General features: G+C 46.8%; 1 protein-coding gene across 30 annotated transcripts in view; it reads right to left on the bottom strand.

Annotated features, from left to right (window-relative positions):
* The window catches only part of ZMYND8 (zinc finger MYND-type containing 8), a 166,205-nt gene that overhangs the window by 24,495 nt on the left and 125,468 nt on the right, over positions 1 to 16,242 (bottom strand). For 22 of the 30 annotated variants that reach the window (XM_058433169.1, XM_058433168.1, XM_032142858.2 and 19 more), the window contains 4 exons: positions 16,025 to 16,177; positions 12,749 to 13,258; positions 5,543 to 5,923; positions 3,111 to 3,301 (listed from right to left, as the gene is read on the bottom strand). In XM_058433169.1, the coding sequence (XP_058289152.1) occupies positions 3,111 to 3,301; positions 5,543 to 5,923; positions 12,749 to 13,258; positions 16,025 to 16,177 (1,235 nt within the window). The remainder of the gene's footprint in view (positions 1 to 3,110; positions 3,302 to 5,542; positions 5,924 to 12,748; positions 13,259 to 16,024; positions 16,178 to 16,242) is intronic. The other 8 variants (XM_032142879.2, XM_032142887.2, XM_032142886.2 and 5 more) reach the window with 2 other exon arrangements.

The following is a 16,242-nucleotide window of genomic DNA, read 5'->3' as shown; positions in this document are numbered from 1 at the left end:
GTCCCGCTCTGTCCACCCAGGCTGGAGTGCAATGGTGCAATCACAGCTCACTGCAGCTTCAAACTTCTAGGCTCAAGTAATCCTCCCATCTCAGCCTCCCAAATAGCTGAGACTACCGGCATGTGCCACCAGGCCCAGCTAATTTCTTTTTATTTGTAAAGGCAAGATCTCAGTGTGTTGCTCAGGCTGGTCTTAAACCCCTGGCCTCAAGTGATCCTCCCACTTGAGCCTCCCAAAGTGCTGCGGTTACAGCCACTGGCTCAAACAGCCACACTGAATCCTAAGAAGAGTTGCTTATAAAAGTCGTGTGGCAACAGTTTGTGGACCATGAACATTTGTGGTCAGCAGGCTTGTTTGAAATGCACAAAGCAGCTCAAAGCCAGGTTAAGTGCACACTCTCTAGGGCCTGGCTGCTATCATTCAAAGTCCAGCTTGGCCGTTCACTAGCTTGTGACCCTAAACACACTGTGTAACCTCACTGGGCTTCAGTTTTCTCATCTATAAAATTGGGGTGATAACAGTACCTACACTTCATCAATTTGTCAAGACTGAGTAAGTAACATACAAAAAGTGCTTAGGACAGCATCTAGCCTAGAGTAAATGCTATGCAGACATACTGCTACCTTATGTGGTGGGAAGGCAAAACTCTAAGTGGGCTCCCGATGATCCCAACCTACTAATATTTTGTGCCCATCTGTAATCCCCTCCCTCTGACCTAGCAACTTGCTTCTACCCAATGGAATACAGCAAAGGTAATGGGGTGTCACTTCTGTGACTGGCCTAAGTAAGCCTGTGACTTCCGTCTTGCCAGCAGGCTCTCTCCATTGCTGGCTTTTGAGACAGAGTTTCGCTTTGTCGCACAGGCTGGAGTGCAGTGGCAAGATCTCGGCTCACTGCAACCTCCACCTCCCAGGTTCAAGCAAGTCTTGTGTACCAGCCTCCTGAGTAGCTGGGACTACAGGTGCATGCCATCATGCCAGGCTGATTTTTTGTATTTTAGTAGAGACGGGGTTTTACGATGTTGCCCAGGCTGGTCCTGAACTCCTGAGCTCATGCAATCCACCCACCTCAGCCTCCCAAAGTGCTGGGATTACAGGTGTGAGACACCATGCCCAGCCCCCATTGCTGGTTTTGATGAAGCAAGCTGCCATGCTGGAGAGGCCCACATGGCAGGGAACTGACGGTGGCCCAGGCCACCAGCCCTCAAGAAGTGAATCTTGCCCGCCACCACCTAAATGACCTTGAGAGTGGATCCTTTCCCAGTTGAGCCTTTGTGTGAGTCCCAAACCCTTGCAGACACCATGACTGCAACTGCAAGAGATCCTGAAGCGGAGAGCCCCGTGGAGCCGTGCCCAGATTCCTGACCCACAAACACTGTAGGATAATAAAGGTGTGTGCTGTTTAAAGCTGCTAAGTTTTGTGGTAATTTGTTCTGCAGCAATAGATAACAATTACAACTACATAGAAGAAATAAAAAGAAACATGACCAATGAAAACTCATTTGTGTAAAAAAAAAAATCATATGTATTTCTGTCACCATTCAGAATTTTAAAAGATTCCTCTTCCCTTAACTCAATATAATAAAGCTAATTCTTTATCATTAAGACTAAGAATTTTAGAAACAGGCTGGGTGTGGTGGCTCACACCTGTAATCTCAACACTTTGGGAGGACTAGGTAGGAAGATCACTTGAGGCCAGGAGTTTGAGACCAGCCTGGGCAACAAAATGAGACCCTGTTTGCATTTTTTAAAAAGAAAGAATAATAGAAACAACCATCCTCAATTATTTTCATCTATTCTAAAAACTAGAACTGTTTACTCATCAGTATTAGTAACCTAGTCATCAGTAAAGAATAAATTATTACCTACTTAGTAATTTACTAAATAATCTCAGTAGATTATAAATCAATAGCTATTATTAAGTTATTGATAATAATTGAAGCCAATAAAAAGAAAGCCCAACTATGGGTCAAGCACTTACTGCATGCCAGGCATTGTTCTAGGCCTTGGCAGTGAGCAAAACAGACAAAAATCCCTGCCTTTGTGGAGCTGACATTCTGGTGGTTATTATTACTACCGTGGTCTAATGACAAGATACATAGCACATCTGTCCAGCGCACTCTCACATGACGCTGAGAACTGTAGATGGTATCTACCTGAATTCAACAATGACCATAAAAGCACTTGGCAGGCCGGGTGTGGTGGCTCACACCTGTAATCCCAGCACTTTGAGAGGAAGAGGTGGGTGGATCACCCAAGGTCAGGAGTTTGAGACCAGCCTGGTCAACATGGCGAAACCCCATCTCTACTAAAAAAATACAAAGATTAGCCAGGCATGGTGGCGCATGCCTGTAGTCCCAGCTACTTGGGAGGCTGAGGCAGAAGAATCGCTTGAACCCAGGAGCCGGAGGTTGCAGCGAGACGAGATTGTGTCACTGCACTCCAGCCTGGGGGACAGAGTGAGACTCCATCTCAAAAAAAAAAAAAAAAAAAAAGCACTTGGCAAATTAAGAGAAAAAAAGAAAGGGCCTGTGCTGAGACAGTGCCCATGAGTTCACCCACAACAGGCAATCCTGCCCACCATGCCACTTAATGGGGACTGTGCCCCAGAGGGCAGGAGATGGGGGAGAGGGAGTCCCCTTGGTCCCCCTCCCCATCCATATTGATTCCTGGAAAAATCAAAGTGTGGGCATCTCACCCTGCCAGTCTCATGTTTAAGTCTCTGTCACTTCTGCTCCACATGCAAAGCTCTAAATGCAAACCAAACCCCTGGTCAGCTGTTCACTGAAGGATCAGTCATGTGTTCCAGTGCCTTAATGAGTGACTTGAATTCTCGAAGGTAATTCTGATTATACGTCATTTGCACTTTATGAACTGACTTTAGAATCTAAGCCCACTTGGAGTAAGATTCAGTCCATTCTATGTCTCTCTGTTAGACCCAAATTAAACAATGTGGTCTTAGAGATTCTGTTTTAAAAAAATGGGTCTTCCCTCCTAACCACTCCCTAAAGCCTGCAAGGTTAATATGCTCACGCTTCCCCTCGGGAGACCAAGGTTCTGGCATCCTGCCAGGTGTCTGCCATCTCCGCAGTAGCTCTCCCATCCACTCACTTTGCTAGTGTACTTGGCAATATCAGCGGCGACATCAGCTGAGGCAGTGGCGATGGGCAGGTCAGCGTTGACTGAGGACACAAGGGTGCTCATGGACCCCGAGCTGGTGACCAGGGGCGATGACTGTGTGCTGGTCACCAGGGTGATGGTGGACGTGGATGGGCTCTGTGTGATCTCCTTCTGCTGGACAGCTAGGAAGGCAAAGCATCCTGATTACCCCAAGTGGGAAGGACTCGTCCCAGCTCAAAGCTGTGGTGTAGAAGCAAAGCCCCTAACAGACGTCCTGAGAGCTTTTCTACTTTTAAATGACAAAGATGCTCCCCTTGACCAAACTCTATCCAGGTTTCTCAACTAGGCCCTAACCTTGGCCTAGAAAGACTTGAGCAAACATTGACAGTTTCTAAGAGCTCAAGAGTGCATGCTAGGATGACCCCAACCCCCTCTTAAAGCACCTGCCTGGGAAAAGTCAGTGATGGCAAAAGAACTGACAGTTTTGTTCCAGCCAACACCTGAAGACAGGACCTCAGCATCCCAGTCTCTATGGGAGAGTAGGGGCCCGACTTCATGAAGTGCCCATTAGCAAATCAAGATGTTTAACTTCCCTGACTCTACTGAGGCCCAACTTGCCCCCATCCCTACTCCCTCATTCTCCTTTTAAAATGTCCAGTCACCCCTGTACAAATCAAAGTTAATTTCAGTTTATGCTAGACTCTTGCCCCTATTACAGTAGCATATTACCGATTTAAATCTGTCTTTACCCCTTTAACTAGGCTCCACTTTGGCGTAAGACAATCTGAAGCAGTGAGCCACTTTTTGGCAGCACTTTTTTTTTTTTTTTTCCCGACACAGTCTCACTCTGTCGTCCAGGCTGGAGTGCAATGACGCAATCTTAGCTCACTGCAACCTCTACCTCTGAGGTTCAAGGGATTCTCATGCCTCAGCCTCTTGAGTAGCCAGGGTTACAGGCATGTGCCATCATGCCCGGCTAGTTTTTTTTTTTTTTTCCATTTTAGTAGAGATGGGGTTTCACCATGTTGGCTGGGCCAGTCTTGAACTCCTGGCCTCAAGTGATCTGCCTGCCTTGGCCTCCCAAAGTGCTGGGATTACAGGCGTGAGCCACCGTGCCCGACCCTCTTCTTGGTAGCAATTAAACTCCCCTGGGGAAGCCTCCTGCTTACGAGATATGAAGACAGAAGACAGGAAGCTGCAATCCCAATCTCAAATATCCTAGACTCGGCTTTGCCCCACCAACTTTTTAAACAGCAAGATTAATCCAACTGTACTCTCAATTTTGCCTGGCCAGTTTTTCAGGACCCACTCCCTTGCCATCTTTGAAGGGTTTCACTGGGGGCCAATTCAAGACCTGGCCACCTTTCAACCTCACATCCTGCTGCTCACGAGCCCCACTCACAGGGGCGCACTCACTATGAGTTTCAGTTGAAGAACCCAGCCTTTGAGGATCTAGATGCAGGTTTCCTGGTAGAAAGAGATCTACATCAATGCTCACGAAAGCCAGGCAAACTGGTACCAACCAGTCAGATCAGCACTGTGTTTGGCCTAATTTCAGCTCCAGATGGAGCCTCCTGCAGGACTGGTGGGAATTCTGATTCTGCAACTTCAGCAAGTGGTTCTTGAGGCTGGCTCATCTTTTGTGTGTGACGAATCTCCAGTTACTAAGGTAACCTTCGCTATCAACTTCTCGCACTGTACTTTTTCCAAAATAATTCCAAGAGGTTCCCTCATGTGCACAAGGAAATTTATACAAAGATATTCATTGCAGCACTGCTCACAGTAGAAAAAAAACAAAGCAACCTAAATGCCCATTAGTAGGGGAATGCTTTAAATAAACTATGGAATACTATGCAGCAGTCCAAAAGAACAAGGCAGGGCTGTATGTGCTGATATGGATGGACCTTCAAAACATGCTGATGGGTGAAAAAAAAAAGCAAGTATGGTACCATTTTTATGTTTTGAAAAAGAAAAAAAGGGGGGAAAAAGGACTAATTTTATGGCATCATATACATGACGCGCACATATATACATAGATATGTATATATACATATACATGCATACATGCATAGAAAAGCTTTTACAACGGTTGACACTGGCCACTGTGGAAGGGAAGAGAATGAAATGGAAGGTAAACGGGATAACAGACTTTTATGTAAAACTTTCTGCCCCCTTTTTAAGGAGAATATATGCATGTATCATTTATAAAATGAACAAAAAAAAAACTTTTTGAAAGTAAAAAAGCAAGTAGCAAAACAATTTTTAAAAATAATGCCAAACAGAATGTGCAAGGCCTTCAAGATAATACAATGGCCAGGAAACAAACGAGAACTAAAAAAAAAATAAAAGAGCAATGACTTTCTCCTGTCGATGTGGCAAAATGGGAGCGGGCGCCACGGAGAACAGAAGGGGAGGCTCGGTACCTTTCACAGCCTGTCTGGTCTGATATCTCGTCCCCTGGGAAGACTGAGGCTGCTGCTGCTGGTTTTGTTGCTGCTGCTGCTGCTGCTGACGCTGCATCTTCTGCATGTGCCACTTTTGGGAGGACGTTTGAAACTTACTTGATGAGTTCCACACGACCCGCTGCACGGCCGGGGCAGTCTCCTTCGGTAAAAGCGGCCTCTGCTTTTTCACCGGGCTTCCTGTGGCGGCCGGGGCCGGGGCCGTGACGGAGACGGTGGAGGACGTGCTGGTGGTGGCTGTGGCGCCAGCCGCGGAAGTTTGGGCGGAAGAGCGGGTGAGCACTGGCGTTTCCGGGGGAGAATGGCTGCCCGCCGTCGTGGATGGTGGAGTTTTACCTACAGCTAGCCAATGCATGAAGAAAAAACAAACAAACACCGGATTTCACTCAGGTTCGCCTGCAGGGTCTTGACGCCAGCAAGCTCTGGGTAAAACCTACGAAAGCCAGGAATGCCGAACCAGTTCGACGTGCCAAGCACACGGCGCTGGAGGAATACATTCTCACCTAACGCTGAGGCCACTTCTGCTGCGTCTTCCATCTCCGCGAGCAGCGGCCTCCTTTACTGAGCGCCGGCCCACATCTGAGATACAAGTCAAGACCTCTGGAGGAGAATGAGGCAAACAAGACCCGGCTCCTGCGCTCAAGCTCCCCTACACCTAGTGGACAATGCGGTGGGCGAACAGATGCAATGTTCACGCCCTTTTCGCAAAGTTAAAATCTAGTCGGCTCCTTGAGAAAGGCCCAGCGGAAGTCAATCCAGAGACAAAGAGCAACTCTTTGGCTAGGGAACGTAGAAAGCAATACCTCCAAAAAACCAGATGGCCTCCCAATGGCCAAAGCAGTAACACTAAATCACCCAGAAAGAAAAGAATTCTTTTCATCTCTTCTGATTCCCTCCAGGACAAAGTTTGAAGGCGGTACTGATAGCCATGACAATAGCAGGAAAACAAATTCTGCCCCAAGGCCAGAAACTTCCCCCAACGCAATGGTACTGATCTAGGATTGAGTAGGATTGCTTTGGTTTTGATTGGATTTATTCCTATCACCAGCTTTTATGTATACTGTGCGCTACTGTTCTTACTGGGTGGTGTTCAAGTCTAAAATGAGTTTATACTTGCAGATGGTTTTTTCAGGGGAAATTTTTTTAATACAAAAATGAGGCCAAGCACGGTGGCTCACGCCTGTAATCCCAGCGCTTCGGGAGGCTGAAGCAGGCGGATCACTTGAGGTCAGGATTTTGAGACCAGCCTGACCAACATGGGGAAACCCCGTCTCTACGAAAAACACAAAAAAATTAGCCGGACGTGGTGGGAAACTGAGGCAGGAGAACTGCTTGAGCCCAGGAGGCGGAAGTTGCAGTGAGCCGAGATGGCGCCACTAAACTCCAGCCTGTGAGAAAGAGTGAGTGAGACTCCGTCTCAAAAAATATTATTAATAGGCCGGGCGCAGTGGCTCACGCCTGTAATCCCAACACTTTAGAAGGCTGAGGTGGGCAGGTCACTTGTGTTCAGGAGTTCAAGACCAGCCTGGGCAACATAGTGAAACCCCATCTCTACTGAAAATACAAAAATAGCCGGGTGTGGTGGCACGCGCCTGTAGTCCCAGCTACTCTGGAGGCTGAGGCAGAAGAATCGCTTCAACCTGGGACACGGAGGTTGCAGGGAGCCGAGACCATGCCATTGCACTCCAGCCTGGGTGACAGGGTGAGACTCTGCCTCAAAATGATAATAACAAAAAATGAAAAGTAAATAAAATGAGTTTATCTTATTTATTTATTTATTGAGATGGAGTCTCACTCTGTCACCCAGGCTGGAGTGCAGTGGCGCCAACTTGGCTCACTGCAACCTCCACCCTCTGAGTTCAAGCAATTCTCCTGCCTCAGCCTCCCGACTACCTGGGATTACAGGTGCCTGCCACCGCACCTAGCTATTTTTTTTTATTTTTAGTAGAGATGGGGTTTCGCCATCTTGCCCAGGCTGGTCTTGAACTCCTGACCTCATGATCCATCCACCTCGGCCTCCTAAAGTGCTGGAATTGCAGGCGTGAGCCACCGTGCCCGGCCCATTTTATTTTATTTTTTAAAGAGATAGAGTTTTGCTATATCACCCCGGCTGGCCTCAAGCGAGCCACTTCAGCCTCCCGAGTAGCTGGGACTATATGGGACGTGCTACCGTGTCCCACTTTAAATGAGCTTAAATATATTTTTAAAGAATGAGATTCTTGGCTGGGTGCAGTGGCTCACGCCTGTAATCCCAGCACTTTGGGAGGCTGAGGCGGGCGGATCACGAGGTCAGGAGTTCGAAACCAGCCTGGCCAACATGGTGAAACCCCATCCCTACTAAAGATACAAAAAATTAGCCAGGCGTGGTGGTGTGTGCCTATAATCCCAGCTACTTGGGAGGCTGAGGCAGGAGAATCGCTTGAACCCATGAGGCAGAGGTTGCAGTGAGCCAAAATCGCCCCATTGCACTCCAGCCTGGGTGACAGGGCGAGACTCCATCTCAAAAAAAAAAAAATTCTTTAAATAAAAATATTAAGTCAAAAATTATACAAGCAGGACTTGAGAACGGGAAAGACAATGAATGTGAATGACTCAAGTTTGAAAAACGCTGCCATATGGAGTATGTCATCTTGGAGGAGCTGGGCTGGTGGGGAATAAAGGGTAGGATTTCAACAGGCAGAAAGTGAGAATCTGGAGGGAACAGCATCAGCCAAGATATGTCTAGGAATAGAGAGCATTTGGGTAAGTGAGGGCAGGCAGGGAGGAGGGGCTGGAAGGCAGGTTAGAGCCAGAAGCACGGAGCAGCAGGTAGAGGCGATGACCACACGGGTGCTCATTTGTAAAGGTGGCTCAGTTATGGATGCACAGGCCTCAGCCCTCGGTTAGATGAGCCTGTGCCCCAGAGAGGATATCTGGGGAACACACACCACACCCAGGTACAAGCCAGCACCCCAATCTTGGACTATGCTCCTGACATCAAACTCCTTTAAATAAGGATTATGTCTGCCTTTTTTTTTTTTTTGAGACGGAGTCTCTCTCTGTCGCCCCCGGGGGTGGGGGGGGGGTGGGGCGATGTCCGCGCACTGCAAGCTCTGCCTCCCAGGTTCGCACCATTCTCCTGCCTCAGCCTCCCGAGTAGCTGGGACTACAGGCGCCTGCCACCACGCCCAGCTAATTTTTTGTATTCTCAGTAGAGGCAGGGTTTCACTGTGTTAGCCAGGATGGTCTCGATCTCCTGACCTCGCAATCCGCCCACCTCGGCCTCCCAAAGTGCTGGGATTACAGGCGTGAGCCACCACGCCCAGCCTATGTCTGTCTTTTTAAGATCAGTATTACCCAGAAAAAGACATGAGCTTGATTACTCCAGCAAGGATTTTCATTCAGTAAGCCGTGGGTTTTAAGAAGCCAAGGAGGGGAAGAGACAAGCCGACTATTCTGACTTCAGGGGGCGTTCTCGATGGTTATCGAGATGTTGCTAGCCCTCCTACTTCCCCAGAGAGGAGAATCCAGCCAAGCTGGTCGGCAAGAGCCCGGGGTGGGTCCAGAAGGAGAGCTTCCTGCAGGGAAGAACTCTGATGCTTCCGGGGCCACTTGCCAGATATGGGGCACAGTCCCTGCCTCTTCCAGGTGCAGATGAGGTGTTGAACTGGGCCCTTCTAAGAGAAGGGCAGGGGGCAGTGCCTTAGCAGAGCTTCTAACCCACATAAGTGCCTTCAATGCCTTCCTTTCCTGCCACATCACCAAAAAATACACTGTTATTGTTGATTAGCTAGCCTGTCTCCCCACCGTAAGGGCAACTGCAAAATGGTCGTTTCTCCCTCCTGATTTGCAAAAGCAAACAGCCAGCAGGGCAGAGGGGTTACTGCTCTGCAGTGATCACAGCTGGCTCTCTGCCAAATAAAGAACTGGAGTATACAATCCGATAAGATTCTAGGCTCAAAATTGTTTGAAGTTATTTAGATACCAAAAATATTTAAATTTCCAGGAATCCTGATGGTTTATGGAGACAAAATGAGGCTATAGGAAATTTCATTTGTCCCAGAAATTTGGAGTACATAATCACCTGTAGCGGAAAAAAAGGGTGAATTTTTTTTTAAAGGGTCAGCACCTGAGAAGCTGCCCTATCAAATTAACCTACTTAATTCCTGAATTTGTCACTGGTCACTGTTTTCCATTTATAAAGCAAGGACTATTTAAGAGAAAAATTAGCATCCCCTTTGTAGAAGGATGGAAATTACTGATGTGCCAGTGAAAGCACAGCAGAGTCTAAGTGCACTCTTTGCTTCTGTTCTGAGGTTATTAGCTATAAAAGCTGTTTTGCCATCTGAAGATTCATATTCTACCCATAAGCTGCATCCCTAGTGGAAGGTAAGCTGGAGGTCACAACAGCGCAATCCAAAATGCCCTTCACTTACTAAACTCTTAAGTGAAAACACATCATTGAAAAGATGCTCTCTAGTGGAGTCTGACACAAGAATTTTTCAAGACCCAAACCACCATCAGCTCTGAATTTAAGATCAACTGGTTTTGCCCCAAGCCTTAGGAAGCTGCTCTAACTGAATTGTGTTTTAGAATCATCTTCAGCTTAATTGTCCACCGTCTACTACAGCTTCCCGGAGAAATTTCCTTCAGACATCAATGTGAGGAAGAGTTCTACTTCTTTTAATCAACTAGAATGGTTTTTTGTTTTTTGGAAAATATGAGATCTTCTAAGGTACTGTGTTTCCCATTCTGCTTTCAGAGCCAACTTCTCTAACTCTGAAGGTTGAAATAGTACAGATTTCTGTATAAAACCTTTCCCCAGACCACTTGCTATTCTACCTTCATTTTCCTTTTACATGGATGTCTTTATTTTCATCTTGTTTCATATGGTTATGTATCCTTGTCAATCTGTTGCAAATTCTTTCTGGAAGAGGTAGGGGCATAAAACCAATCAATCAAAAGATGTGTTCCAGAAAGAAGGAACAGTATAAATATGTCATTCATAGGAGCACTGCCATCTGCACCCAAATATTCCTATGATCCTCATGAAATAAATGCTACTCCTATTGTTCTCTGCAACAAGAGACAGTCTCTCAAACCCCAATCCACAACATACTCATATTTTTCAGAGGCCAGCTATAAATCTAACAGATGGGTCAGGATGGTTTGATGGCCTATCCTCCCTCCCTTATGTAATTGTATCTCTCACAGACATTCTCTTTAGCTGAACTGCAGAAATTCTCTCTCACTCTGACAGCTAAGGTTCCAGAGCAGCCCAGGTTGACCATAACCACAGCAGAAAGATTCTCAAGGCCCATCCCTGACTTGCTTTAAGCCACCAGACAATGGAAACCCCAAAGGACATGGAGTTACATCTTATTCAAGGGTTTGATTGACAAGTTAGCTCCTGATAGAAGTTAGGCACAGTCAAGATTTAAACCAGGCTATCCCTTAAGTCACTCGCCACATACATAAGGTTTTATGGCTACAACCTGTAATTTGTCCTTGGGCAATGTTTCTTCTGGGCCCTCAGCTAATTCTTCAGTATCTTATTGAGCATGTTGAATCCTCTAACCTACTTGCCAAGCCAACTGAAAAATGTGCTGAATACTTTGTCAGTGGGAAGGACATCCTTCCAATCATTCCCACACCCCTTCTGGAGGGCTTGTTAACATGCCCAGGTTGCACTAGGCTGTGGGGTAGTCACTGCTGGTTCAGAATATAACAGTAGCCTCTGAGACTCAGGGGATATTTGGCAATATTTGATTGCCACATTGGTGACTGCCACAACTGAGCAGGTAAGGCTGCCATCTGGCTGATAGAGGCCAGGGATGCTGGAAAACATCCTCCAATACACAGGACTAAGAATTATCCAGGGCAAACTGTCAGAAGTGCAAGGTTGTGAAACTCTGGGCTCAGTTAAGTTAAATGCAAATAAGATTAAAAGCCAATAAGGCCAGATGCAGTAGCTCATGCCTGTAATCCCAGCAATTTGGGAGGCCGAGCTGGGTGGCTCACCTGAGGTCAGGAGTTTGAGACCAGCCTGGCCAACATGGTGAAACCCTGTTTCTACTAAAAATACAAAAATTAAGCCAGGCGTGGTGGCAGGTGCCTGTAATCCCAGTTACTTGGGAGGCTGAGGCAGGAGAATCACTTGAACCTGGGAGGCGGAGGTTGCAGTCAGCCGAGATTGCACCATTGCACTCCAGCCTGGGCAACAAGAGCCAAATTCTGTCCGCCCCCCGCACAAAAGCCAATACACATATCCACCATACTCCATTTTCTAGTGCCCTAAGAAGCACTCAGTATTCTGGCACCAATCACCCAAATACTGTCCTACTACTGTAAGAAAATACACTTGGAGATGCCTAGGTGGCACGAGGGGAGGAAAGCAAAGCTGAAATCATCAAAACCTTTGAAATGAACACTTCTTTTTTTTTTTTTTTTTGGAGAGGGAGTCTTGCTCTGCCACCCAGACTGGAGTGCAGTGATGCAATCTCAGCTCACTGCAACCTCCGCCTCCTGGGTTCAAGCGATTATCCTGCCTCGGCCTCACGAGTAGCTGGGATTACAGGCGCCTGCTACCACGCCTGGCTAATTTTTGTTATTTTAGTAGAGACAGGGTTTCACTATGTAGATCAAGCTGGATTTTAACTCCTGACCTCAAATGATCCACTCGCCTCGGCCTCCCAAAGTGCTGGGATTACAGGCGTGAGCCACCATGCCCATCTTGAAATGAACACTCCTAACCATTTGAGACTTGTCAAAAGAGAACGAGATGTCTCTGAAATGGAGCACTGAAGGACCATTTGACAAGATCCAAATGTTAACACTTTGGGGAAATAAGTGAGCATATTGGAAAAGAAGCTGCTCAGACTAAAAATGACTTGGTCACTAAAAGTAGCCATCATTTTCTAAGAGACTTCTCTTTCTGTACTCAAAATCAATCATATTGGATACCGAGCAGGTTAAAGGTAGGTAGGCCCATGTTTGAGTCCAGGTCCTGTTCTGTGACTAGCTAGGTAACCTTAAACCAAACACAGCTTCACTGTGCCTCTCTGTGTGTTAGAGGGTCACATAACTTCTGATTTGTTTCTTTAAGGGTCACACAACTTTTGATAGTAAGTGTACGAGGTAGGATTCTAAACCAAATTAAGAAAACTGGAAACAGATACAATCACTTACCATCCTGTTTGGGAGACGGTTCTTTGGGTTCCTTCTTATTTTTTCGACCCTCCCGCCCAGAATGGTCTTCTCCTAAATCTATGACAAGTTCACTCTCTGAATCAGAGTCCAGGCCCAAATGGACTGTCGGGGAATCCGTCTCATCTTTTCCCTTCAGTTTATCCTTTGTGGGGTGAGGTGAAGGTTTTGCCTTTTCGGAAAAGTCCTTCTCAGGCTCAGGGCTGGCCTTGTCCTTGACTGCTCCAGGGTCTGCCTTCTCGCTGGCTGGTGATGTGCTTTTCAGCTCCTCTTTAATCTCCACCGGGTTTGTAGGCTTGGGCTTTTTTTTAACAGCAGATGGCTCTTTGTCCATCCGACAACCCTCTTTGTCCTCTGTGTCTTCTGGCTCGTTCTTAGACTTCTGCTCATCATCACTGATATACTCACTATCGCTACTATCTGACTTCTCAGAATCCTCCGAATCGCTGTGCTCTACGGCCGTATAGACATCTTCCGAGATTTCATTTATGCCTAAATTCAAAAAGAAAACCCAGCATGTGGCGTAGTCACAAAATAAAGAGCAGGACGAAAAATGCAAACATTTTCCACACCAAATGCTGGAATAAGAAAAGCACGTTTCAAATCACATCACATTGGCCTAAATGGGGCCAGTAATAAACTCAAGTGGCAACTGGCTACAGCTGCCAAGTGGTACTTGCCTTGGGAGAGGGTTTTGGTTGTTAACATTCAAAGAAGACATGGGACCTACCAAAAGAAATTTTAAATTTATATGGCGCTAAATATGTGGTGCCAAATTTTTGCAACGTTGATAACTAATTGAGATTATTGAGAATGAGAGGGCTGGAAGGGAACAGCAGGGACAAGCTGTTCAAACTGATCCAATTTACAGATTAGAAAACAGAGGCCCAGGGATATCACCTGCCCTAGGACACAAGACAGAGGCCAGACCAGAACCCCGGGTTCCTCGCTCCCCACCAACACTCTTCCCTTGGGTTTCCAAAGCATTAAAGTTCTTGATCCTTTAAAGAAAATAAGCCAAAGCCTTAAAGCAGAGGTTGCAAACAGCCCACAAGCCACATCTAGCTTGCAGACATGTTTCATGGGAGAGGCACTGGTTTGGCCCGCAGGGTATCTTGTCTGCTTTTAATTTATAAATGTGTTGTCCAACTCACAAATCAGGAAATTTCATATAGAAATCAAAGCAGGGGCTTCTGATGAAAGAGCGGAAAATCTAGCCACTCTGAGTCACCAGCCTGCCAGGCATTGGCTGGGACAGGAAAGCCACTGGCTCCTCTAGGTGGGGGACACACTTGTCTCCAGGTGACCCGGGTGCCCAGCCCTCCCTCTTGTTCCCTGCACTCGTGGAAAGTCAACTGCCACTCGGTGTGCATTGCTCTTCCACTGGTAAAGGAGTCAGGAGAAAAGTCACATACTTCTGTCTCTTTCAAAAGGGAGAGGCACAAACTAGCAGGTGGTTTATACAAACAAAAATGGGCAAAAGCTCATTTCTAACAATAGTTCCATTTAACCCATTTACGGCTCCTGCTCCCAACCATATGTTATGCCATCATACTGTAGGTAATAATACTATATCCTAAACTTTTAGAAAGAGGAAAGAAAACCCAATCAAGTTTGTACAATCTCTTCATTCTAGAGCAATGGCCACTGTGAATGGTGCCACTGTCCGACCCGGACACACCAAAAAGAAACCTGCAGAAGTACCAGAGCCATGAACAGCCCAGGGCGTGGGGGATCAACAGGATCACTGGGGAATGTATCTGCCTCCACCAGGGCTCAATCAAAAACACAAGTCGAGCCAGGCACAGTGGTGCACACCTGTGGTCCCAGCTACTCAGGAGGCTGAAGAAAAAGAACTGCTTGAACCCAGGAGTTCAAGGCTAGCCAGGGCAACACAGGAAGAACACAAGCCAAAATACAAACACCCAGATCTGGTATAATTCTGGGATCCTAGGCTTGTGCTACTGTTAGGTAATGATTGGAAACAAGAAGGCAAAGTGTAACCACATACGTGATAGGAAAAGCTTGGGTACTGGAGTCCAAAGGATATGAATTCAAATCCTGCTTTTCTGTTTTTATTACTGGTGTGACCCTGAACAAGTTATTTATCTCTCCGAGCCTCAGTTTCTCTATCCGCAAAATGGGACTGATAAAAGTATCAACCTCTCAAGACGATCTATATGCAGTGCTTAGCATAGTGTCCAAGGAAACACTCAGTACATGGAAATAATAAAATTCTTATTAGCAATAAAAACAAATCAAGAGCTGGGCTAGCTGCATGGAAGGACCCAAGAGGATTATTTAAATGGCATATGCCAAATTTCACCCATGCCACCCAATGTCCTCACCAAACAGGCAACCCAACGGGAACTGTTGTCCTCTGGACAGCCCCAGATGCATCCCTAACTCTAGCTGCTTTCTCACCTGAAGATGCAGAGCACCCACTGACACTCAGAGGAGCTTGCTCTCCAGAGGCCCAGCCATCCCCCACTTCTTTACAAATGCTCTCCTAGCTTTACTTACTTATTCAACAAACATTCCAGAGCATCTACCAGGTGCACAGACCAAGTACCATAGAGAAGGCAAATCCTCATAAAACGGCCTCCCTGCCCTCAAGGAGCTTCCAGTCTAGATTTGGGAGGGACACCCCCACATAAAGGGACCATTGCTACTTCCGAGCAATAAAGTACCAAAGGAGGAGGGCAGATGGGGAGGGCAGTCAGGGGAGACTTCCTGGAGGAGGTGAGATCTGAGCTCAGTCTCACAGAAGGCAGGATTCAGGTAGGCAGTGTGAAGGCAGGCAGCACAGGGAAGAGGAAGGAAGGCAACAGCTACAGAAGCAGGGTTTCCCCGGTGGGGAGGAGACCAGTCTGGAGGGAAAGGGTTTCGTGTCGGACACCTACAGAACACACTCGCTACTCGTGTGGAGACACTGACGTGTACTGGGAAGGAGAGCAGAGGCAAACTCAGGATCCTCATTCTGCTTGCAAACCTTGATGATTCAAACCTGTATCTCGAGTTTCCAGGCTGCTTTCACCAAAGAATAAACTGATGAGTTCAAACAGCCCTGAATTAACTAGCAAGTCTGAAATCTTTTGCCATGAGTGGAAATATATTTTAGCTGAGCAAATAGTTCAAAGTTAAAGCAGCTGCTAAAAGCAGCCAGGATTCAACCTTGATTTCATCCAGGTGGTATCGCTACCAGTAATGATAACAATGATACTGCTGGAAAAAAAAAAAACAAAACCAAAGATATACCTAATTGTGCTTTGCAACTCTCTATGGTCTTGTCAAGATTCAGCTGGAACCGGCTACGAATCTGGCGCTTGGGAGAGATGAGAGGAACAGGGGTGGACTGTTGCTGGACCGACTCGCTCAGCTCCTTCAAATCCATCTCAGCTTTGCTTCGATCTGAAAGAGACCATCACACCCTCCTAAGACCAGGCACACACCATGCTCATCACGGAGCTTCATCC

Source organism: Hylobates moloch, unplaced genomic scaffold (genome assembly GCF_009828535.3).
Source record: "Hylobates moloch isolate HMO894 unplaced genomic scaffold, HMol_V3 SCAFFOLD_21, whole genome shotgun sequence".
Classification (NCBI taxonomy): Eukaryota; Metazoa; Chordata; class Mammalia; order Primates; family Hylobatidae; genus Hylobates; species Hylobates moloch.
This window is presented reverse-complemented; position numbering and strand designations above follow the sequence as displayed.